Source organism: Thunnus albacares, chromosome 3, assembly GCF_914725855.1.
Source record: "Thunnus albacares chromosome 3, fThuAlb1.1, whole genome shotgun sequence".
NCBI classification, from domain to species: Eukaryota; Metazoa; Chordata; class Actinopteri; order Scombriformes; family Scombridae; genus Thunnus; species Thunnus albacares.
Window position 1 is genome coordinate 21,549,900 of NC_058108.1, and position 24,321 is coordinate 21,574,220.

At 38.8% G+C, this 24,321-nt stretch overlaps 2 protein-coding genes and 1 long non-coding RNA gene across 3 annotated transcripts in view; all 3 read right to left on the reverse strand.

Annotated features, from left to right (window-relative positions):
* tacr3a (tachykinin receptor 3a) overlaps positions 1 to 5,365 on the reverse strand; it is a 32,974-nt gene extending 27,609 nt beyond the window's left edge. The window contains exons 1-2 of the mRNA XM_044339354.1: positions 4,737 to 5,365; positions 836 to 1,024 (exon numbers count right to left, since the gene is read on the reverse strand). Coding sequence (XP_044195289.1) covers positions 836 to 1,024; positions 4,737 to 5,104 — 557 coding nt within the window. The 5' untranslated portion in view covers positions 5,105 to 5,365. The remainder of the gene's footprint in view (positions 1 to 835; positions 1,025 to 4,736) is intronic.
* A 10,777-nt stretch (positions 5,366 to 16,142) lies between these two features.
* On the reverse strand, positions 16,143 to 22,520 carry cnga1a (cyclic nucleotide gated channel subunit alpha 1a). The gene is made up of 6 exons (XM_044344581.1): positions 22,516 to 22,520; positions 22,295 to 22,465; positions 22,100 to 22,204; positions 21,616 to 21,722; positions 20,074 to 20,684; positions 16,143 to 19,967 (listed from the first exon to the last, which is right to left on the reverse strand). Exons 1-6 carry the CDS (start codon positions 22,518 to 22,520, stop codon positions 19,041 to 19,043), a joined length of 1,926 nt encoding a protein of 641 aa, XP_044200516.1. The 3' UTR covers positions 16,143 to 19,040.
* A 193-nt stretch (positions 22,521 to 22,713) lies between these two features.
* Positions 22,714 to 23,842, reverse strand: LOC122976332. The gene is made up of 3 exons (XR_006400911.1): positions 23,656 to 23,842; positions 22,887 to 23,003; positions 22,714 to 22,777 (listed from the first exon to the last, which is right to left on the reverse strand). It is a non-coding gene; the product is annotated as an uncharacterized LOC122976332 (long non-coding RNA).
* Positions 23,843 to 24,321: the final 479 nt, after the last annotated feature.

Genomic DNA, 24,321 nt, shown 5'->3' on the forward strand with positions numbered 1-24,321 from the left:
TCTCTTTAAAGACTTTGCCAGAGAGTATGGATTGATCAATGGAGAGGCTGAGCAAGCTGTGGCCACCATGAAAGGCTTGTGGAAAGAGCGAGGAGATCATGCTAAAGCTCAACTCAGTTATTGCCACTCCAATGGGAAACTGTCATTCTCTAGCACAGCTTTTCATGGGGAGACAGCTAAGGACCACTCTGGCTCAAGTGCCCAAATCATTGTCTCCACACTGGCCCAACATCAAGCAGTTCCGGAGTATGGAGACACAAGGAAAGAGAAAACAAGAGTGATTCTACATCAAACGTCACAGGGCACACTACCTGTCTGACTTTCACCAAGGCCAGAGTGTATGGATCACCACGGAGAACACTCATGGGACTGTCATACAACAGACAGCAGCCCCGAGGTCTTACATCGTCAGAACAGAGGATGGACTGTTGAGGAGAAACTGTTCACATTTGCGTGCAACTCATCATCCAACATCTGATGCAAACCCAAGATAACCCTGACTCAGGTAGTGCTGACAAAACTGCAGGTGGCCCAGACACCACATATGTTACAAGCTCAGGCAGACACTCATGTCCATGTTTTTGTTGTGGTTAAATGCTAAAGGAAAAAAGTGAAAGGTTTCTTACTTAAAAGGGGAAGATATTGTATAAAGAGTTAACCACAGTTAAATGCTGAGGCAATCAGTATAAGTGTTCAACAGATATACTAAAGTTGTGTGGCTTGTTCCTGAAAAAGTGAAGTGTTAACAGCAACCTCACTCTCTGCTTCGTTATTATAGATAATAGCATCAAAGCAGATTAAAAATTTTGGATGCAAGTTGCAAAAAATTTCTCACATGAAGGGGTCGTCAGTCTTGCGGGGCCAGGCCACGTAGCAGATGGTCCTGCCAGGCACAGTTCGAATTGTGGAGAAGTAGCAGAGAGGGAAGGCCAGAACCACAGCCAGACTCCAGATACACACGATGACCCCGATAGTGGCCTTCGCTGACAGCCGAGGCTTCAGTGGGTGGATGATGGCCATGTACCTACAGGTCAGAGGTCAGTAGGTAAAAAAAAACATTGTGTTCAAAGGCGATTGCTATTTACCTATGCAACATTTCCTTTTTTCCTCACCACTTTTCTAATTGTCCTCATGCTTCTGATAATGAGGTTGGCATATTCATGTACAGTGTGTCCACAAGTCCCAGTCGTTTCAGCTAGCTATGTAGCTGCAGCTAACTTTCGTCATGAAACTGGAGGTGCAGGTAATGTTTATCCTCCTTATACTGTGTAGTGCTTATAGATGGCACTGTAAAAAAAAACCAACAGATTGTGTCAGTAGTGTACTGTGGATGTGTATGTGATAAAGTTTTAAATTCTCTGACCCCAAAATTAACTGGCTGATTCAGATGCTTCAACTTAAAATTAAAAGATTTTCTTCATTAATATTCTGCTTTATTTTCTGCAAGAAGCCCTGTATAAAAGTGCAATTACACTGTGCTGTAAAGTGATTGATTATTAATTATAAAAAACTGAGATGACATTGTTTGAACGACACAGTAAAGCACTCAAAATTGGAAGGAGATTATCAGCTGCACATGTACTCAGCTCAGGATGCTACATGATTTTCAATTTCTGATAACAAAGGCTTAGAACCGCTAATTTAATCTTCATAAGAAGGTAAAGAATGGGCCTTGTCCTGTCACCTCAGTGACTGGAAATCTCTGAGGTACAAGAACAAAGATGCCCCATCTATTCACCAGTAATTGCTTTGCATTTACTCCGTGTGTCTCACCGGCCCTTGTGGATGGCAGAGTGTGAATAGCTTGTTAGATACTGAATCAAGTATGCCGGAGTAGTCTGAGTTATTTGGGATCCAACAAGCTCACACAAAGATGACTGATCGCATAGAGTTGTAACCACTGAACAATAACCACATAACACATGAATAAGCTGAATAGAATTACACACACACACTCCTTTTTTGTAACCAACAACACACATCAAAGCACATTCATAGAGGTGTCAGCATCAACTGGGCATGATCGCATAAACATTACACCAGCAAAATATTAACTCATCTCTGTTTTTTCCAACCTGAGAGTCTGTCATGCCAGTAAGTTGCGCACAAAGCTTTCGGACAACGTACTGTTTTGAAACTGCGTCACTGTTTAGTGACAATACCAGCTAAAACTCACTTTATCACCGCCTGGTGTTTAACTAGAAGAGATTATATTCAATGAGACTTCCAACGAAAGGAGCCAAACATTATGCGCACCAGCTAAATGTCAAGTGTTGGCTCAAATGTCCTCTGAGGAGGGGATTATGCCTAATGTTCACTTCACAGCATCACATAAAATACTTAAAGGGTCAGATCACCCAAATTGCACTTGAAGTAATAGTATCTACTGTTGCCATGCAGACAGTTTCAGTTTTATTTGTTTGGGATTTTTTAATATATCAACTATCACCCGAAGTTGAGTGGAAATCAGTTTCAGTTTGCAGTTTGCATTAGTTAAAGCTAATTACTTTTAGGAAATTTAACACCATCTCTATCCAGAAACAGTGTCTCTGTTACTCTGGATAATACACACATCTGTAGTCAGTAGTTCCAATGAAACGTGTTCATAGTGAGGTCTGTACATTGTCCAGATCAACAGAGACATTGTCTTTGGAAAGACATGTTGCTAATTTTAAGAAAAAGTAAATGTTCAAGACTGTTGGCACCATAAAAAAATATTATGGTGGAGGTAGAAATACCAGAGATGGATATCTCAAAAACTGTGCAAATTAAATCCAAACTATCTGCATGAGTTTAGAACTGACCTTTTCAAGAAAGCAGCAGTTATTATTCTCAGTGATGCCTGCCTTTTGTCACCTTCCACAGATCTCCTTGCACATTACATTAAACATTAAGAGAGCCTTCCTAACCATTACTTTTGCCTGTTTGTGCCCATATATATACATATACATACCAAAACATGTGCATTATACAAGCAATTCTATACATATCTCTAAGACCTAATGTCAAGATGACCACAACCAACACATCCATAGCTTCAACACAATGAACAAGAGAATAAAAGCGGGAGAGATGGAAAAAGTCACCATCCGTGTTATCATAAAAAGGTTTAATGCTTCGCCAGTTGTCTTCCACACAGAAACCTGCATTTATTTTGCTGCAGTGCCCACAGAAACACACTTGGCAGCACAGCAAGGCAGCAGGAAAGACAAATTCACAGATGATCACGAACTGTGGCCTCATGCCATTTCAAGACATCAGAGCGGAGACAGCACCATACTGGGGTTACGAAAAGCATGACCGGAGGTTACATCTACATCATGTAGGTCATGCCGATGTTCTCTTTCTCAGTACACAGTTGACGGAATCAAACGGACACTGCAGACCAAAAATACAAATGCATGGAAGTTGCTGTAGAAGAGCCAAAATGAGCACGGCCTGAGGAAATGCATTGTTCCCTTTGTGTGTCAAGGAGAAGCACAGGAGGAGGAAAACACCTCGCACAATATCACAACACACTGTGACACATGAACACTAGCTGGAGACACACACTGTGTGCCTGCATGCAGCATCTAGGCGCTTTTTGTTTTCATTATGTTCGGCCTGTAGCTGCTTCCTTCATCAGTCTCATCCCCTCATTGAAACATTATGACGGATGACGCTCCACTGATCAGTATCAAAGCCTGTCTGATAGTAGTGACTGATTCACCACATTACTTGAGACCACAGGGGCAAGAGAAGAGAATGAAAAACAAAGAAAGAAAATGTGTGAGAGAACTGAGGCTAAATAATGTGAGTGCATGTGACAGAGAGCAAGAGAGTCAGGGAGCGTAAAAGCGTGGAGGAAAGGGTGATCTTCTCTAGGGTGTTGGCACACATGGAGTCATTTACTGCAGTGCAGATTCTTTGCAAAACAACTGCTTTAGTCTGTGATTCAGAGTAAAAATAAATGTGTGGAATATGCCCATGGTGTGTGTGTGAGTGTGATGGCAGTCACCCTGCTGGGAAGCCGCCTTTTCAGTATGATAATGCACATCACAAACATACCCTACCACCAAGAATTTAAATCAGCAGGGAGCATGCGCTGATGAAATAATGTGTTGAAAAAGCCTCCATCAGATGCCATCAATGTAACTGAAAGTTCTTACAGTATGAGTGTGAGAGGGAATCAGTTTATACATCAGATTGGCAAGATTTTCTCCAAAGGCTGTACAGTTTGTCCTCACCCAACACTGATTTGAGCTTTTTTTTTTTTTTTTTTAAGCACAAGATTAAATTTTCCGCTGCTCCTGGTGGAAGGCGGAATAGCCAAGTGGAATAATCAGAAACAAGATGTTCAAAAATCATGCGTGAAGCTGTTGAGATGAAAGTGTGTGGAATGCAAGGGTAATTTTTACATCATGTATAGCTTAAAATATTCATGTTTTATGGCTTCTTTGATGATTGTAAAGGTGTTTGAGGGTATGGAGGTATTATTTTTTTCCCCTTTCTTTCTTCAATGTACAAAATGATACTGATAATTAATATTTCCATATGGAGACAAGAGTTACCTACATACACAGATGACAAGAAACAGAATCTACGTTTTTTTATATTATTGAATAAAAAAAAAACCCATCACTCACACATTTAACTGATCACCTATTAAGAGAGAGAGGAGGGTGAGGACCGTAGGGAGGATTTAGCATCGTCAGTCGATCGTTACATATTGTTTTTGCAACATTTCATTGGCCCACCTGTCCACAGCGATTGCAGTCATGGAGTAGATGCTTGCAAAGACGGATGTGACCGGGAAGAAGTTGTGGAATTTGCAGTAAGCTTCCCCAAAGTACCACTCTCCGTGTGCGGCGTAGATAAAGTTTATCAAAGTGTTGAACGCGGCCATTGACGCGTCCGAAAACGCCAAATTTAAGAGAAAGTAGTTCGTCACAGTCCTCATACGTTTGTGCGCAAGAATGATCCATATCACGATGAGGTTTCCAAACACCGCCACCGCCAGCACCGCGCTGTAGGCGACAGACCAGAGAGCGACGCGCCACGGCGGCTGCACAAACTGGTTGGTGTAGTTCGCCGTTATGTTGGATCCGTTATATGGAGCTGCCATTCTCGTTTCCTTTTCTCCGAATATAGTTGATGCTTTGGTTGTTTCACTGAGTCTGATCTACCTACCGAAGTGCAAACCTAGAGTGGTGGGAGAGGAAGGCACCATAGCGCGCGACTTCAACGCATCACCACCTCAAAAAATACACATCTGCTACCCTTTAGTATTGTCTCCAACTCTGTTTAATATAAAGTGCTACTAATAAAAACGCAGCGAAACTATACATGTAACAGTAAGTATCCTCCGGTGCCTGTTGAATGTGGGTGTGAGCGCACAGCCTCTCCTCCGGCAGCAGCAGCAACAGGCAGGACGCCGTGCGCACTTAGTGACGCACAAGTGGCACGAATGGTGAAAGAGATTGATTGATACTTGTGGCTGCTGTTTTAAACTTCATGAATAACAAATGGGCAGCGCTGTCCCTGTACGGTAGCGACACAATCAGTCAGCGCACACATTACTGTGTGCCTTTATCTGTTTTGGACCCTAAAGATGATCGCGTGTCAGCAGCATTTCAGAGGAGCCACAAACAGGATATTGAAACATTGCATGCAGTGTGTGTACAGTGACACATCATCTTTAACCCTTAGCTGTGATATCAGATGACTTCATTTTTTTGAAGCTCATGTGCTACAGTGCAGCACCATCTACTTGTGATGAGTTTTCCAGTAAAGTCAAAAGTCAAGGTGTGTCAGCCACCGTCTTAATTCCTTTCTTATTGTAGTCTTAAATCATCCTCACTGTACAGCAGAGAGAACAGAAATGTTTAACGTTGTATCACTGTGCTGGCAGAACTGCTGTGACTCTCCCCTTTTCTGTCAGACCAACATTCACAACTAACAGGCTGAAGTCCCCTCCAGATATCCATCCATTCACATCCGATAAAACTCCGTCATCTGCCTACATAGCCTTTAGTGGTATGGTAACCTCTACACGGACATATTTACATGTCTTATATGGCTGATCAAATCCAACCAATCCAGTAAAACCTTTCGACAGATGACAGTGTTTCTCAATGTATACAGTGGCATGTGTAGAGTCTTTGTTCTTGAAAACAACACTAGTTTTAATATGATTTGATGATCAATTAACAGAATATGTAATGTCACATTTAAATATGACAGGGCATTCAAAGGACTCGCACTATGCTGCACTAGATAACACTGCAGTATGTAATTTCAGTCTATTGTAGATTTCATCTGTGGCGTCATGCAGATTCAGAGAACAATACAGTGAGGCCACTATGTTTTTAAAGCAGAAGAAAAAGAAATATTCCATTTCCCCTCTTGCTGTTAAGTTATTCATAGAGTTTGAACAGAAATACAAACATGCAAACATTAACGGTACCCTGTGGAGTTTTTGACCTCTAGATACGCTACGGGTCAATATTTTAAAAAGTTGGTCCCTGTTTTGTTTGTATTATTTGTTTTGTTTGTACTGTGCATGTTCACGGGGACGCACATTGCACCGTTGGTTTCCACGGATCGACAGTTGGTGGTGGTGCCAACAAATATACAAATGCGGCAACAATGACAGGGATGACAAACACTGCCAGCAAGTAAACATGAATGTGAACAATAAAGAATATGTAATATTTTAGAAATTGGCTTTTCAAATGTTTCATGAAACTGCTGCATTTCCATATATATATGATACGCTTATATACACACATTGCATTTCAGTGATAAACTTTTGTTTGTTTACAAGAAAGTTCCACAGGTCACCTTTAATTCTATCGATTATTTATAGTCATATACACCACATTTTTTTTTTTATCTTAAACATTATGGTATTATTCACACTTCTACATGATACTCTTAAGTGCATCTTAAACGTATATTGGGGCAATCAAGAGATTTGTGGTGCAGCAACCCAATGTAAACTCCCCCAAATTAAGAAGGAACTGAATCATTTACAAGATGTTTTTAAAACGATTAATATTGTAGCGATTCAAGTGAGAAGTTTTATGTGTTAGGCCCAGCCTACAGTATTTAAATCAAATGAGTTTTTCTTCTGTTTTGCAATCCTGCTGATTGAAATTCATACCAGATGCTCACATTTTTGTATTTTGGTCCCTCAGGATATGTAAATACTGCCAAAAGTAACGTGATGGAGTCTTTAATAATAAAAGTGTGTGTGCAGTATGAAAATTGAGCATACATATTCAGTGATACAGTTCAGATGAATTCATGGTTATTCATGTGAATACTGATATTATGTCAGCAGCCAGATTTTGATTAGGCTCCAGTTTGAAATGTAATGGAGGTTTTTCTTCTTTGAACTGTAAAAGGGGAAAAAAACCCGCAATCACAGAAGAAAACCAGCATCAGTATGGTGCAGTGTACTTTAAGGTATCCACTTACAGAAGGCATGGACCTCATCTTTCCCTTTGATCACTGTTAAAAAACTCAGGAGCGCTCTCCAGTTGTCTACTGTATGATCTTAGCGACCTTCGTTAATGAGCAGGGGAACTGGTGCTATTACCTTATAATTGAAGGGATACATATAACCACATGTGATGAACTCAGGGATGAACCAGTGAGAAGGAAGATTGGCTTAAATGAGAAATCTTCTTTGTAATAATACTGTATGTAACTGGCCTGAATGTGCTTCAGGAATACATTTAGGAAAGAAAGAATGACCACACTTCATGGTCTTTCAGGTTCTGTGTGACAACAATAATTTTTGTGAGGTCCCACAGTCTGTAGTTTCTAAACCTTTTACTTCCCTTCAGTGGATCTGCAGGACCACACAGTAGATTAATGATAGAAGCTGTGACACGCTGTCTGTGCCACACTGATTGTATTTTAATATTTAAAGGTGTTGTGATGAAAATATGAGGTTCAGTTCTCTGAGGAGTATTGTGGGTAATATGTACTTGGAAGTTTGATAAACACTGTGCAAATTCAAGGGATGAAAAATATTTTTGTGATTGCTTGTGATTGACAGATCAGCCACTGTTTACAACTTGACACTGACAAGTCGAGGCCCAGTGAATTTTGAAAAGCTGTCAGAAGGGTTTATATTTAAAATGCTGCTCTTTTTCCATTTTCCTTTAGGATAACAATGCTCTGGAACTGATATTAGATGTTCACCGATATGATAAAAACTTTAGCATTATTAGGTTTTGTTGGCAGACAGTAGAGTAAGACTGGAAAGAGAAACAAGGATAATGTGTAACAAAGGTCCCCAGCTGAGACAAAACAGGTATGTTGCTGATGCATCTTATCCACTAGTTTAAAAGATCATCTCAGAAATTCAAATTTAGAAAGGGAGGCAAGATCATAACGATGAATGTCCAACTGATATCCCATTTAGATGTCGCCTTTTGCACTCAAATATAATGTTGTGTTTTTAAATGTATTGTTAATTGTTTTTTATTATTATTAAAAGGAATAAAAAATGGTCTTTTGAAATATCAGAAATTCTCCTTTTGTGCAGTGGCCAGAGGGGAGTGTTGGTTTTTTGTTTGATTGACAGCAGCTTGCAGACAGTTTGTTGTCAGCAGTGGTACTGAAGGACCACACCAGCATTTAAACAGACCAAAATATCATTTGCATTTACACGCTGTTTAATGTTCTGCAGCTGAGCAGCTAATTGGCTATCTTGCCTACTAATGTTAGTGGTTCACTTTTCCCCGGTGAATGTTAGTTTGGTGGTTTGTTCAACAAGCTGAGGTGCAGGACAAAATGTTACTTCACGTTTGTAAGTTAGAAAAGAAGGAGACTTTAGAAGGAAAACTAATGTAGGTTGTTGTTCAGAGTTTGTGGCTCGTGTTGTGTAACAGGCTGTTGTGTGGTTGTTAGTTAGTGTGACCGTCTGCTCTGCCTACTGTATGATTGATGGCATTAATGTTTTATGCAAAGATTTGATTGGCTATATGGAAACAAGATCTCCATCTTTGTAGACAGAGAGCTAACATTTTTCTGAATTAATCAAAAAATAGGGGGCGGCATCATAAAAAAACATAAAAATATAAATTTCTGCTGTTTGATTTCTCAAAGGAGAACACAGGTCAAGTGATTTACAGAGCAGATATTTATGCAGTAGCAGACAAAAAACAAGTAATTTAAGTTCAGAGGAACTTTAAAGTTTGAAGGTAAAAATCAAAGCTTCTTTTGTCAAATACATGACACAAAAACTCTTGGGGCCCCATTAGGCACATTGGGTATATTATTAAAGCAGCATATGGTTTACAGCAATGGATCTCAAAGATCTCAACACAGTGATCAAGACAAAAGCTAAGATCCAAGGCAGGAAAATGCCTCATTTGCATGTGATGCATATTTTCACAGAGTCCAGTCTTGACCCCGGTCTGTTCTCTTGTCTGATCATTCTGAGACCGGCTGCTTAATGAGGTGCTGTGGGCTTTATTATGTGCGTGCTGCATGACAGAGACTTGATTGTCATTAGGTAATTACATTTTTTGACATGAAATGTCATTCTTGCCCGTGTCTTATTGGAACATTTCTTGAGGAAATATCAGGGCAGCAGTTACATATCTTGAGCTGCAGCATTGTCGTCAGCTCTTTTCACAGCTGCCTCTGTGGTGTGTCAGAACTCGTGTTAGGGCTTGGGGCTATTCACTTTGATCAATTCAAAATGTAACCAGGGAGAGCCATTTATTTGCTAATGAAAGAACATTGCTTCTTAATTATTTTCATTAGTCCTTACCTCAGACATTACCAGTTGAAACGTTATGTTCCTAATAAGGATTTCTTGTTAAAGCTTTACTTTGTTTCTCAGCATACTTTGGTTTGTGTGAGCGTGAATATTGACCTCCAACAGACTGTCACACACTAATCAATTGAAGTTTATTTAAGGGCATGTTTGTGCTACTAAAGCATTTTGACTCAAATTCAGAGTCAGACAGTTTCGTCAGTGCAACCTCCACTAAAATGGGCAGTTTACATGTAGTTGGACAGACCTTTTGTTGTTGTAAAGGTACACCTTCTGCGTGTGAAAGCCGGATAACACTGGAGACTAAGTGACACATTGAGCCTTTAGGGAACTAACTGTGTTGCAATTTTCTGTGAGCACTGACATGAAGCATTCTTGCTTATGACAAAGATGCTAATGATAATTATTAGCTATGTTTACATAAATGTGGTTCTCTTCCCATCTATGGTTTCTTACCGCCCTTTGTTATCATGATTGTACAGCACTTGGGTCAACTGTTGTTTTTAAATGTGCCTTATAAATAATTTTGATTTGATTTTATTCTATTAATGCAACGTTTCTTAAGAACCCTGCTGGACACACATACTGTACTTTAACACTGTGACACCAATCAGCGAGTGTCATTTCACCACACTACTTGTGTTCCCAACATGCAACATTAGTGTTTTATGACCTGTGAGACCTGAGGGAGAGGGCCTGTCAGTGCATTGGCAGTTTTTGTCGATACAGCTCCATTAAATGAGTGGTAGGAGTGAAGCTTTCATGTACTCAGCATTTCTCTGGGTTTTAAGGACCAGGAGTACAATATGTTCCTTCCTAATCCTAATGAAATAATTGCAAATAAAAGTCCTGAATTAAAACACCCTTTTCAGAGAGTTATTACAGTACACTTATTACACGGCTTTGTTGAATACTTTATTCTGATTGGTCAATTACTCCATTGTACGGTCTGTTATTTCTGAATAGCAGACCGCTGCTATGAATAAGTGACCGTTTCTATTGATCATAGACTCTGGAGGACAATGTCCAATTATATCAATCCACAGAAAGAAGTCCGGGAAAATTACCAACTGCAAGCACAGATGTGAGGCCAGCCTAAGGAGCTACTGGACTCCTACTATTATAGAAAGGGAAAAGTGGAGCAAGACAATGGCTGCAGATCTGGTGAGTGCCTCGCCTAGTTGCCTGTCAATACATACTAACTTAAGTGATAAGTAGTAGTGATAACAGTAATATTGTTACCAGTTGTAACATTAGTAACATTTGTGTTTCCAGGTGTGTCAACTGCAAAGCCCCAGCAAGAAGTAAACATAGAGATGAATGAGGACAGAAACTTAAACATTAATATTCCCAAAGAAGTCCCATTCACCTTGTCTCACTTAACCATCAACGGAAATGTTCAGTTTAACATGAATTATAATGCTAAATCTTAAGAGGGCTACAGAGTTTTCATAGATATTTATGTTGCTATGCATGCAGATCCAACCGTAGATTCTAACGGACTAATTTTTTAGGAGAAGCTGTAAAATAATTTTTAAATCAATAAAATCATTTTTAAATCAATATTTTGTGTCAGATTATTAATTTCTTTAGTAAATAGCTGTGTCATAAGCGGGTTAATGTACAGCGAGCAGGTCATTATTGTGAAATGAACCCTGAAAGTGTGATGGAGGACTTGAAGGCCTCTCTCCCCCCTGCAAGGAATGCAGGGGGGAGAGAGGCCTTCTCATCAAAGTTTGCCTTCACCCACCCCCACCACCACTCTGGCTTCTTACCTCCCAAAGAGGAACAAGAATGCAGTCCTCCTGAGCACACTGCACATAACGGCTGAGATCAGTGATCGTAAGAACAGGAAGCCAGCCATAATCCTGGACTACAACCACAACAAAGGAGGCTTGGACAACCTGGACAACATGATTGGAACTTACAGCTGCAGGAGGATGACTGCCTGCTGGCCCCTTGTCATCTTCCATAACATCATTGATGTGTCCTCATACAATGCCTTTATGATATGGATCAAGATCCACCCTACTTGGATGCCTGATAAGCGGAACAAGCGGAGGGTGTTCCTGGACCAGCTGGGAAAGGCACTTGTAACCCCACACATTCAAAGAAGGGAGCGCCTCCCCATCACAGCAGCCTCTGCAATGCTTTGAAAGCTGTTCAGGGGGCTTAAACTTGTCCTGATCCACATGAGGCTGCAGCTGGAGCAGACAAGAGGAGGAGATGCCAATTCTGCCCCCCACAGAAGGACTGTAAAACAAATACTATGTATTTCACATATGAGAAATACATTTGCAAAGTCCATGCACACACACTTGCATACTGTCCTACATGTGCTAATTAGAGTTGACTGATTTATGTTCTTCACGTTTTTGTTTTGTATCTATTATTTTATTCTTATTTATTGTTTATACACCTTGTGGGTAAGAGCAATGGTTCAAAAATGGGAGAAGCCTAGTATTTTGTAGATGAATTCCTCACTGTACAATATATAAGAATATATCACTATTTTACCAAAAACTTCAAGACTATTAGTGTTTCCCTACAACAAAATGCATTTGAAACTACTTTCTGCACATTTCTACTACTTTCTTAGGCTATACAAGTGCTACTCTTGCTAAGGAATCTATTGGAATCTATTGTTTGCACCAATGCAGTACCCTTGCCAATAATAATAATAATAATAATAATAATAATAATAATAATAATAATAATAATAATAATAATAATAATAATAATAATAATAATAATAAATAATAATAATAATAATAAACCTCTACTTTAGCAAAGAAAACAATCATGAAAGGTGTGTTGTAATAAAAACAAGTGGTGTCCACTGACTAAATGCATTCCTTCTGCAATGTGAAGAGGGAAAACCCAGACATTCACAAAGTTTGTGATGAATACCAAGTTGTTCATGCAAAATACATTTTGGGTTTAAAATTCAATTAATCTGCTTTAATTTAGGAGTTTAGTGAAGGCGGGTCATTTTTGACCCTTAGCTCAAGGGGAGTGTACAGAATGTTAAGACTACACAAGGGTTAAAGAGGTGCCAATCCCTTAAGCATACAGTGCCTGCTAGACAGCATACTTAAATAGAATGTGAATATCTCAATCTCTTTTACTTCTTAACCCTTTGATGTTTGCACCTTTACTATTGTTATTCAACCATTGTCCTTCATGATGTGATTTTTGGAGAGGTCTAGAATATCTTCTACCTTCTGCTTCTTAAAAAAATTATGGTCTGGGTTTTTTTTTCTTCAGTATTACTGGTTAGTCAAACATGGAATGTGTGTCTCTGTCTCTCAATGATGGAAATAAGTCCAGGATGTTGTATCTCAATATATATTACAATGTTTAGAAAAAAACAAACAAAAAATGAGTAACTAGCTGTCAAACTGATGTTGATGGATAATCAACTGGGCCCAGGAAGCAGTTTTACACACAGAACGTGTGTTACATCCCAGCACAGATAATAACAAGGTCATTAACTGATGCAAACAGCTTCCCAGTTTATCTCCGGCTGGAGCCAGCCATTGCAACACGGACTAATAGGAGATTAGCCCCTGCAAGGCCACATCTTATCCTTACGGCTGGTCCGTCTGGTCCCCATTAAGTGTGACAGAGGCTACATGCCTGTTAAAGCCATACAAAACATCTTGACCGTACAATGATTCAGCATTTCAGTACACATTCTCAGTGTATTTCTACCACAGATGTAATGAAAATGAAAATTTTGAAATGCAGTGGAGTAGAAGAATAAAGTAAAATAGAAATATTCAAGTCAAAGTACATCGAATTTGTAATTAATTGCAGCTTATTCAGTGAAATTTCAGGAGCAGGACCACACCTCAACTATGCAACTTCCAGCATTCCTATAAATACCACCTAACCCTCTCCTCTTCTTCTGGTGGTCCTTGCTAGTGAAGACAGTACTTCAGTGGAGGCCTGTTGGTCAAGTGGTAAAAGGATAAGTCTGGTCATATTCTGCAATTTTCTTATTGTCAGCAAATTCCATGAAAAGACCAAAACCAACAATGAATTGATCCCACTAACAAGTACTGTCAGTGTAAACAAAGCCTGATATGTAGCTATTTTCCTGGTGATATGTTGTCAGGCAGCTGAAGGAATTTATTACTTTCACTAATTAATTAATTCACTAGTGATCAGATAATCTAATAATTTCATCATAATCAGCAATGTGATGAGTTTCTTTGAAAGTGGACATCACTTCTAGCACATTTGATAAATTCAAGATGAATTGAGATGAGCAGCAAGTAAAATGAGTAAAGTAAACAGCTTTACTGCTTAGCTACATGTCTTTAACTGCAGCTAATGTAAAACACATCCTTTTTGCTCCACTTTTGATGATTGTTGTGGTGCTAATAGTGTTCAATACAGTGAAACTCCTCAGGCACTGAATCCCACAGAGACATATCTCTGCTGGGAAATCAGCCTTATAGGCAGCAATTTCCTCATGATAAATGACACACGCTCCATCACTCCACAGAGCTCGGTCTGCCAGAACATTTTCATAGGCTATCACAATTGAGTTCATGACAACGCAGAGTCTGTGACATTAATATTTATGCAACATAGGGTGTGCTGCACAGTTCCAGATAAAAGCAGGGAATTTAAAGGAGACCTAGTTGTGGGAAAATAGTATAACCGTTGCAAAAATATCACCAGTGTCAACAGTTTAAAATCATTTTATCTTAGGATGAATGTGCATAATAACATACTGTACATATTTATGAAACCAACTGAAAATGGCAACACTAACAACTGCTGATGAGGGCTAACAGATGGAGTTAAAAGCTCCAGAAACAGCTAGTTAGTGGACCTTGGGTTAAGATTATAATCATGGCTGGATTAAGCAGCTAGATGAAAAAGCTATGGGCCATTTTTACCCTGTGTGTGTAGTAATTTGGTAAAGCACATTTGTAATTCAGTATTATGTAATATTATGACACAGAAAACTGCATGCATTTTAATGCATTGTGAAGATGTGAAGTGGGTGTGTTCAAGCTAAATAGTGTTATATTGCTCTTTACATTTCAGTTGATATTCTGCTGTGGTGTCGAAAATTGTAGTTAATCACATTAATTAACTATTTTGGTAGTAAATTAAAACAAAATGCCAAACATTTGCTGGTTCCAGCTTATCATCTTATCATCTTATATATTTTGGGCATTTTTCAATGTTATCTGACATCTAATCGACAAAACAATTAATCGATTAATGGAAAACATTAACAACATATCAATCATTAATGAGAGTAATCTATAGTTTCAGCCTTACCACAAACCAACTGTTCACATGAAGTGAATACAGGGCCTTTGGGGCCCTTGAGATTTTGGGGCCTCCAAAGGTAAATTTGCTATGACAAGTATGATAAACATATAACCAACAAGTCCTCCAAATTAAACAACAATATAAGTCATTGGTCCATGGTCTTTGCCTTCCAGTTCCAAAACAAATTACAAATCAGTCTCCTAAAATGGTTCAGGTTTGGTTATGTTTATAGAAACATCATGGTTTGTCCTAAAATAAGACTTTTGGATAACCAGATTAAATGAAGTGTATGAAAAGGGGTAAAACACCTACAAACTGAAACTAAGGATAAAACAATTGAAAAAAAAATGACACCCATACATCAGAAATACTATCTTACATGCATGAAATGAACAAAATGAAACAGCAAAATGAATGTCAATGTCAAATGAATTCAGCTTTATTATGAATGCATCTGCTCTTATTGCTTATTCACTTTCCCCTCTCCTTTGTTTGTTTGTTTGTTTTTCCCTTTCTTATTTTTTTCTTTTCTTTGCATTTTTTCTTCTTTCTTACTCTTGGCCTGCTTTTTCTATTTATGTTGTTGTTTTCTGTTGACTTCTATTGTCATTTCTGCCATTTAAGAAACTGCTGTGAGCAAATTAAAAGAAACAAAATATAAGTTGCAAGAAAGTACTTTGTGAAGGTTAAGGAAACATCATGCTTTGGGTTAAAATGACTACTACCTTTAAGCCAGTAGACCTTCATTGTCACAGTTACAATAACAAAAAAAAAATGACACAAACAGCGATCTCCTGTGTTAAAGTTCGACATTTTGTTCATTCAACTTTTCACCTCAGCCTCCTCCTAACGTGGACTTTGGCCGCTCCTTCATAACATCCCCTGATTTCCTGCTTTGCTGCTAGAGGGCTTCTGGCATTGGAGTATTTATATTTTGTTTTGGGGCTTGTTCTTATCCGATCCTGTCATATTTCTTGGAAGGACAGCCTTATAACAGATTTGGACTTAGAGTAAAACATCCCCATGCATGTTTCTGTTCTATGTCAGAGAATGACAGTACTTTGGATGGGATAGGATAGTTTTTATTGTCCCCAGGGGGCAGCTTGGTTTGCAAACAGTAGTCAACACAACAAATACGCATCATAAAAATAAATAAAAAGACATAAATACATATAGTAAACATACAGTAGATGCCATCATAATAAAGTTGCAATCTCTAAAAGCAGTAAGAGTCCATCAGTCCTTTATTAAAGTGTGTGTGCAATGGCAACTAGGCCTGCAGCTTTTTTAATGATCCAACAGTTGAGGGAAAAAATGATCTCAGGCCTTATATAACACAATATTCCTTAATTGCTGAATTGTTACCATCTGCAGTACAGTATAACAAACTACCTGCTGTCATTGTATTTTCATTAATTAACACAAAGACATGGTTCATTTCCAAGAATGTACCTACTACTACTGACAGTAATTAAGTCAGAAAAAATTACTGAGAGAGTGACACACATAGCTCCTACAAAGCCATCAAATCACCAACATATCTTTCTTACTCATTCAACTGTGCCAGTTATCACAAATTGCTTTCTTCTCTTCTTGGCTTGTCTTTATCAATGACTTTATCAGTGCATTAGAGCTTGAATGTGACTGTGTGGTGCCACTTAGTCATCAGTGCTGAGAAACCAACACAAAGGATGATGAATAGTCACATGATCACCAGCTTTCACAGATATTTAGAAGAGAGAGTGAGTGTGTGGCAATTGTTTTGCTCCCTCAGATGTCTGGCTTTGAGCGTAAAGTGTTTTGTTCTCTTCAGAGGTTAAGTGTGGCAGCGATGTACATCCTGTTCACATGAAGAATGAAGAAGATTTGTGAGCTTTTGAAGTGGAAATTATTTTTCTGGTTTAAGTCTTTCTGAGGGGAGTTAAGTCCAACATGTTCACTGATGTAGAGCAGTATGCCATATGCATGCATGCACACACGTCCACATTCATGCACTTGAATGTGAACTCTAACATGTCCAGTAATTGTTTTCAGTGTCTTTCTGCTGAATGACAGCCTCTGCCTTCAAGTGGAAATGCTTTTCAATTTAAGAATCCAGATGTTTTATTTTCATGGTTCAGACCACTGGAGCTCAAAACCAGACAACCATGTGATCTTCAAATAGGTGTCTGAAACTGGAAATGAGCTCATTGACTGTACATCACCTTCAACCTTTCTAGAGCAAAGGTTATGCATATTTTAAGACTGAAGAGCAAATTTGCTGTCTTTCAACATAAAAGATAATCTCAACATTACAAAGGGAAAAGATAAGTTGAAATAGAAATCTTTGCTGACATTTGGTCAGTATTCTGTCGAACAATGCTCACTGTGGCTTCCATCACACACATGAGTAAAACACATATGAGGTGGTTTTATGGGGCGTGATGATAAAGTTTTTGTGGAAAGGAATAATAGGTCATGTGTGTAGTTGATGTGTTTCCCTGTTCATAAAAAATGCATCTGCAGTCTTCAATTTGTACAGCAATTTTCGAAACAAAATGAGATTTACCAGCAACATGAGTTCTTAATCTGTGGCTAGTTGTCAATGGCCAAATTAAATTAAATTAATCCATGGATTCATCCTGAGCAGGTTACTTTTACTGAGGTCTACCAAGAAAAGCTCTTATACAATCCCAGCAGATCTCTCAGGTCACAAGGTGGCAATCTTCTCCATGTGCGTAGAGCATTTTCAAAGTCTCATGAGACAGCGTTTAGCATTTATGCACCTAAAAAAATGGAATAGTTTACCTGCTGATCTCAGACTGTATGCTTCAAAAAGCAAATTAAAGACCTTTTTATTCAGTCAAGCATTTTCTTAAATTAACTCACAGTATATGTATGTATGTTTGTGTTTATATACGTGCATGAATGTATGGATGTGTGTATATTTGTGTATATAAGCACAAATTTGCTTTTTTGTTGTTTTATTATGAAAAGCGCTTTGAATTAAATTGAATTATGCAACTATAACTTTCCATAACAAAGAAATATGAACTGTCAAAACGTAATTAACCTGTCAACTGTTCATTAAAAATTCTTGATCTATCTCAATTTCACACTTACTCCTCAGAGATGAAGTAAGTAATGTAACATCACCACCCAAGTTTGAATACAAGTGCTACAGCAAAAATTGGCGGGCCAGCCAGGTTTTAATTGTCTAAAAAATAAATTAATAAATAGATATAATTTAACTGTTTTATCATGCCTATAATTAAACGTTTGTCCCTGCTTTGGTTTTATGATTTTCATGTGTCTACTGTAATGAGAATCATTTTAATGCTTTGATTCTGTCTTATTTTTTAATATGCAACTTGTAAAGTGCTTTGAACTGCCACTGTGTATGAAATCTGCTCTAGCAATGAATTACCTTGTTTGCCATAAACCCTTCCATCTGCTTTAATTACCTTTATTATTAATTATTGATTGATATAACCTTTGTGCAGAGAATGCTCCAGCCCCAGAGCTTCACAAATTGCATGCCATGCCATGTCATGTGTTTACCTGCAAATCCTTGCTATTTACTATCCTCGTGTGGACAACAGTGTACACTGCAGGCTGGAGTGTTTTGCAGTATAGGAATGAATGAATCTGTGTGTATACAGTCATGAAATCACAGTAAATTATAATGAAAGTTACAATAAATAGGACAACTGAAGCCAGTATTTTATTTGAATATCAATATTTCCATTGGCTTTGTCCATTGAGTTACTGTCTTTAATTTGATAATATACAATGGAAATACCTATTTAAGTTCCGGTAGGTATTTCAGCCAGTTTCTAGTGTTTCTTATTTTTTGTCTTTTGCAGTTTTAATCATCTGTGAGTCATTTAAGAAGCAAGTCCCGTAAGAAAAGATTTCTTTGTGTTAAAGACTCTATTGTGGCTACATAGAAAAGTGCTCTGTGTATTATAGAAGCTATATGGATTTATTTTTCCTCTTTAGTTTCTCCGTCTTTTTCCTCTTCTTCCTTTGTCTCTTCACCTTTTCCCTCCTCATCCTTTGCCTCCTCATCTTTTCCCTCTTCTTCCTTTTTCTCCCCATCACCTTCATCCTCTCCTGCTTTTTCTTCTTCCTTTTTCACCTCTGCTTCCTCCTCATCTTCATCCTCTACCTCCTCTCCTGTCAGGCGCTCCAGATCAGCGATGCGATGTTTGAGAGCCTTGTCAGTGGTTTTGTAATTTCCCAGAATCCTCCTCAGCTTCATCTGCATGAGCTCCATCATGCTGTACAATCTGTTGACCTTCTCCTCCAGCTCCTTGGCCTCAGGCATAATGTTGGCTGGGTCCAAGTCTATCAGACCATCTTTCATCAGGATCTGTCGTCCCTTCTCCTCAAGCATGGCTTTAGCATCTGGGTACTCTGTCAGTGACTCCATCAGGTCATCCTTGGACAGACAGAAAAGGTCTGAGTATCCAATGCTGCGGATGTTGGCTGTCCGCCTGTTGCCTGCTTTGCTGCCTTTAATATTAAGGATACTGATCTCACCAAAATAGCTGCCACTTCCCAGAACAACAAACTGTGTGACACCGTCGTCAGCAACTACTGCAAGTTTTCCGTCTTTGATGATATACATCTCACGGCCAATATCACCCTTTTTGCAGATGTAGTCTCCAGGACTGAACACCTGCGGCCGGAGCTTTAGCACCAACTCGATCAGCAGGCCGGCCTCGCAGTCTGCAAAAATGCGAACTTTCTTCAGTGTCTCCATGTGAACTTGGATGGCGATCTCGGCTTTTAGCTTGTCTGGAAGATACCTCAGCACCTCCCGTTCATCCTGTGCCTTGCCGTTATTCCACAGATAGTCAAACCATTTGATGACTCGCAACTCAAGATCCTTGCTGACCTTTCGAACCTAGACAGGAAAACAAATCAAGAACATTTAAAATATATTCATATACCAGATGATTGTGCTCTTTCTTGTTCCAAATATGTCAGTGGAAAAAGGAATTTCTGTTCACCTGCATGTACTGCTTGATGTTGTCAATTCGAGCCTGAAACTGGGCTTGGGCAGCATTCATGTTGGAGATCATGGTAGCAATGTTTCCTACAATAGTGGCAAAGATGAGGACCCCAACTAGGAAGTCCACCACATGGAAGAGAAATTCTGAGTCCAGGGCTGGTGGCGGTGTTTCTCCAATAGTTGTCAGGGTCAGTGTGGACCAGTAGAGGCTGAACGCATACTTCCTCATGGGTTCCCCAAACGCAGGCTCCTCAGGGTCATCCAGAGCTGGGTAAACCCAGTCATCAGCGCCAAAGCCAATGGCCTTGGAGAAGGAGAAATAGAAGCAGGCATTCCAGTGGATGATGATGAGGATGTACATGATCAAGTTTCCAATACGGAAGATGTTGGGGTAGTTGGTTTTAGTCTCAGTCCTCGTGAAGAACTCCATCATGCGACCGATTCTCAGCAGCTTGTTGATGCGAATCTCTGGGTAGTCAAGACCCAGTATGAAATAGAAGACGTCAGTGGGCAACATGGAGATGAAATCCAGACGAAACTGGAAGCTGGCGATGTAGCGATCCAATAGCAGCTTTTTATCTTTCACTATCAGGCCTTGTTCAAGGTAACCTGCATTTACAGAGAAATAAGTAGGCAGCTTGCGTTGTTCATGAATAATACACAAACATTTTGGACAAAGTTTGAAATAATTCATTCAAAAGTATTTACTATAATCGCTACAATTATCCCTGTCACTCCTTGATTACACATGGATGATCGCCATCCATATTCAAAATTTTAATCAATTTCTAAAACTGTCAGCTGCAACAGTGATGATTAGGCATGTCATAGAAGAAACTCATGCCATTTACAGTCTTGTTCTATATATGCTCATAATTTTGATCAATTTAATTTTTCTGTTGACTTGAGACCCAAAAATTCCTAATTATATCAATCATAATTCAAATTTGTAAAACAATGAAACATTACAAGTTCAAAATGGGTGAATACTTTTCATCAGCACAGTAAAACATTGAGTTTAAAACACTTAAAGGACAGATTTACATGTTTTCAAGTCCATTGTAATACAGTAAAACAAAATCTACAGTCTTCATTCAGAGCACTGATTTATTCTAAAGTTCAGCTGAAGTTAATATGAGGCTTCAGCAGTCTCTGAGTCTTTTTTTAGTACAAAATTCTCTTTTTATGTCTCTCTTTTTGTGCTGAGCTGAAGTGGAGGGATAGCAAAACAAGAAAGAGTTTTGTACTAAAACATACTCGATTTATCTAACTCCGAAGCCTGCTAAATCCTCATATTAGCTTCAGCTGAATTTCAGAATGCATCATACACAGAGTGAAAACTGTGGATTTTGTCGCCCATCACTTAGAGTAGAATCGCTTTAGGAAGGGATCTTTTCACAATCAGTGTGGACAGAAGGTACAAATTGCAATGTGGGTTTGTAAGTATTGTTTTAAGACAGACTTGAAAAAATATTAATTCATCCTTTGAAAGATTTTCAAAGGCTTTCTTATGATTGGGAATTTTATGCCAGTTTTTCACCTGTTCTGGTCCTGACGAGCATATCAGCAAGGTAGATTATGTCTGAAGTGTAGTCCAAGATAACCCAGTAAATGAGGTAGTTGTGCTGCAGCTCCTCAAAGCAAGCCCTAATGCAGGAGAAGAAGCAGTGAGCGTGTTTTGTAAATTAATAATGTTCAGCACTTGTACAAGCATTTCCTTTTCTGCACCTCTGTGTCCTCTACTGCTGCAGCTGATGCTGTGCCAAGCTCACAAAGTATAACATTCATCATTGCATTAAATTCAAATTGAATTAAAGAACTTGTTCACCAGCTTGTGAAACTATTGCTAGGCAAGAACAGGGTTATTACTCTGCATAAAGTGAGCTTGTTACTAAGATGGTAATCATATGTAACAGTTTCATATGGACTGAGATATGAATAGTACTTAATGTGCTGAATGGAATCATGTAAACATTTGACCTGCAGGAAAATCAAGAAAAGAATCACTGATTTATAGAAGTCACCTGGCAATGATCATGGTCCAGTTGTACATGACTGGTAATGTGATGACGAACAGCCAGTTGTAATACAAATTCCCAGCAGGATTAATGACAAACAGTTCTTTGGGCCTATGAGAACAGAGGCAGAGTGGATAAATTAAATAATTCATTGAAAAGTTGTTCTGTTTATTGTCCTGAGGAAGTTGCTGAGGCACTTACTTTTCCTTCTCCTTGTCCTTGTCCTTTTCCTTTTCCTTTTCCTTTTCCTTTTCCTTTTCCTTTTCCTTTTCCTTTTCCTTCTCCTTTTCCTTCTCTTTTTCTTTCTCTTTTTCATTCTCCTTCTCCTTTTCTGTCTCTTTTTCCTTTGTTTCCTTTTCTTCCTTCTTCTTCCTGCAATGCAAATCAACACTTTAGAGAGCACTGAGCATCAAATATTCTGCTGCATTTATTAAGGATTATAATGAGTATTACTCTTTCTTCTCCTTCTTCTCTTTCTTCTCCTTTTTCCTTTTCTTCTTTTTCTCCCTGGAAAAAGGATTAATTAACAGGTTTAATAGGCCTTGTCAAACGACTGCTAAGATACTTCAAAGTGAAACAGTGTTTTACAAAGGCTTTACCTATCTCTGTAATTGTACTTACTCGTCATTGTTATTACTGTTATTCATGTTGAGCAGACGATGAGGATTTGATTGAGGCAGACCTCTAGAACAAACAGCATGTTACATAAAGTTAATTGACTTTCTTGTTATTTCTCATTAATGTATAGTAAGACAACTGTTAGCATTTAACATGTCTTTGAAGTTTTGCTTACAGGTCATCCTCGCTGTGCTCTTCACTGTCTGTGAAAAGTTGTGGTGCAGTGAGAGGTGGCACAGTGAGGTGGGGAAGGGTGGTCGAAGTGGTCATGGCAGCAGATCTGCAGTGTAGCCTGCAAAAAATGAATCAAAGGTGGCCATTTTGTGTTAGGCCTATTAGAGGTTACTGAATTGGTCTGTCACATCTGTGTGATAAGATAAGTATGGCAGAACCTTAAATTACAGCACTGTTTAGATGCCTTACTACTACAAATGCATGCAAATGCAAATACTGCAACAAAAGTCTCCTTATTTAAAAGAGCACAAAGAAAAACAATCATTTTCAACACAAAGCATCAAATCATTAGTTCATTTCTGCAGCCATTTAGTACTGATAAACAAAAAAGGAATTAAAAATAGCTAAATATTTTAGGAAGTCTGTTTATTACTCCATATCTGTCCTGTCATTAACATCAGGTCATAGATTTTCATCTGCATCACACCTACTGCATTATCCTCCTCCATCACACACATTAAATACTCCAAAAAAGTTTGTGTGACAAATCTACTTGTGTGGAAAGTAAAGAGAACTGAGTGAAAAGAACCAGAAATCATTAAAAGTTAAATGAATGCATATGAAGTTTTGGCAGAAGTGCATCAGTTCAGTAGAGAAAAACTGTATTATGTGACGCTCAGTCTGCTCACAAAACAGGTTATGTTACAAATAAGGTTTCCAAAGTGTAGTGATGAAGCATAATCCATCCATTTTCATGTGACTTGACTTACCTTTTCCACTAGTTAATGTAATGTTGAGCCCATTTTCTTTTGATCCTTGTGTAGTTTTCGGAAGACTGCGAGCTGGTGTATCAATGGTCGTATCAATCATCGGATGCTAATTAAAAATAAAATCAAAATGTAGCTAGACAGCTGACACCTATAAGCATTGAGTCTAACTAACTGTGTCATAGAGTCTTGGTGACCCTGATAAGGATTTGTGGATTAGAGGTGGCTGAGAAGAGGAGAGGCAAAGTCACTCATCCTTCTTATTAGTCAACCCCAGGGGGAGATGAGATATGCTTAGAGCAGTTTGGACATCTATGAGTTAACCTGTCAGTGTGGATCCAGAACACTGAAATCCATTTTGTGTTGACACTTCCTTTTTTATCTGTAACAGGCTATAATTTTCCTGACCATCTGCGGAACAGTCAAGGATTTAGACACACACACACACACACACACACACACACACACACACACACACACACACACACACACACACACACACACACATACACTCTCACACGTACACTGCCATCTCCTGCTCAGTCAGCACTCTCAGCCATATCCAGCTCTGATCCTATTAGATCGTGCCGGGTAGTACAGATTTCAGATCAGGTAGATCTGGTCCCTTTTAAATGAATAAGAATCATGAGAGTGAAATTAAATCTGAGC

Bases quoted from the DNA above. Each gene is read 5' to 3' on its own strand.
- cnga1a (XM_044344581.1), bottom strand. The intron at 22,205-22,294 runs GTAAGTGCCTCA...CTGTTCTCATAG, and splicing joins AAGGACAAGGAGAAGGAAAA to GCCCAAAGAACTGTTTGTCA. The intron at 20,685-21,615 runs GTGAAAAACTGG...CTGTAAATGCAG, and splicing joins GCTCGTCAGGACCAGAACAG to GTTACCTTGAACAAGGCCTG.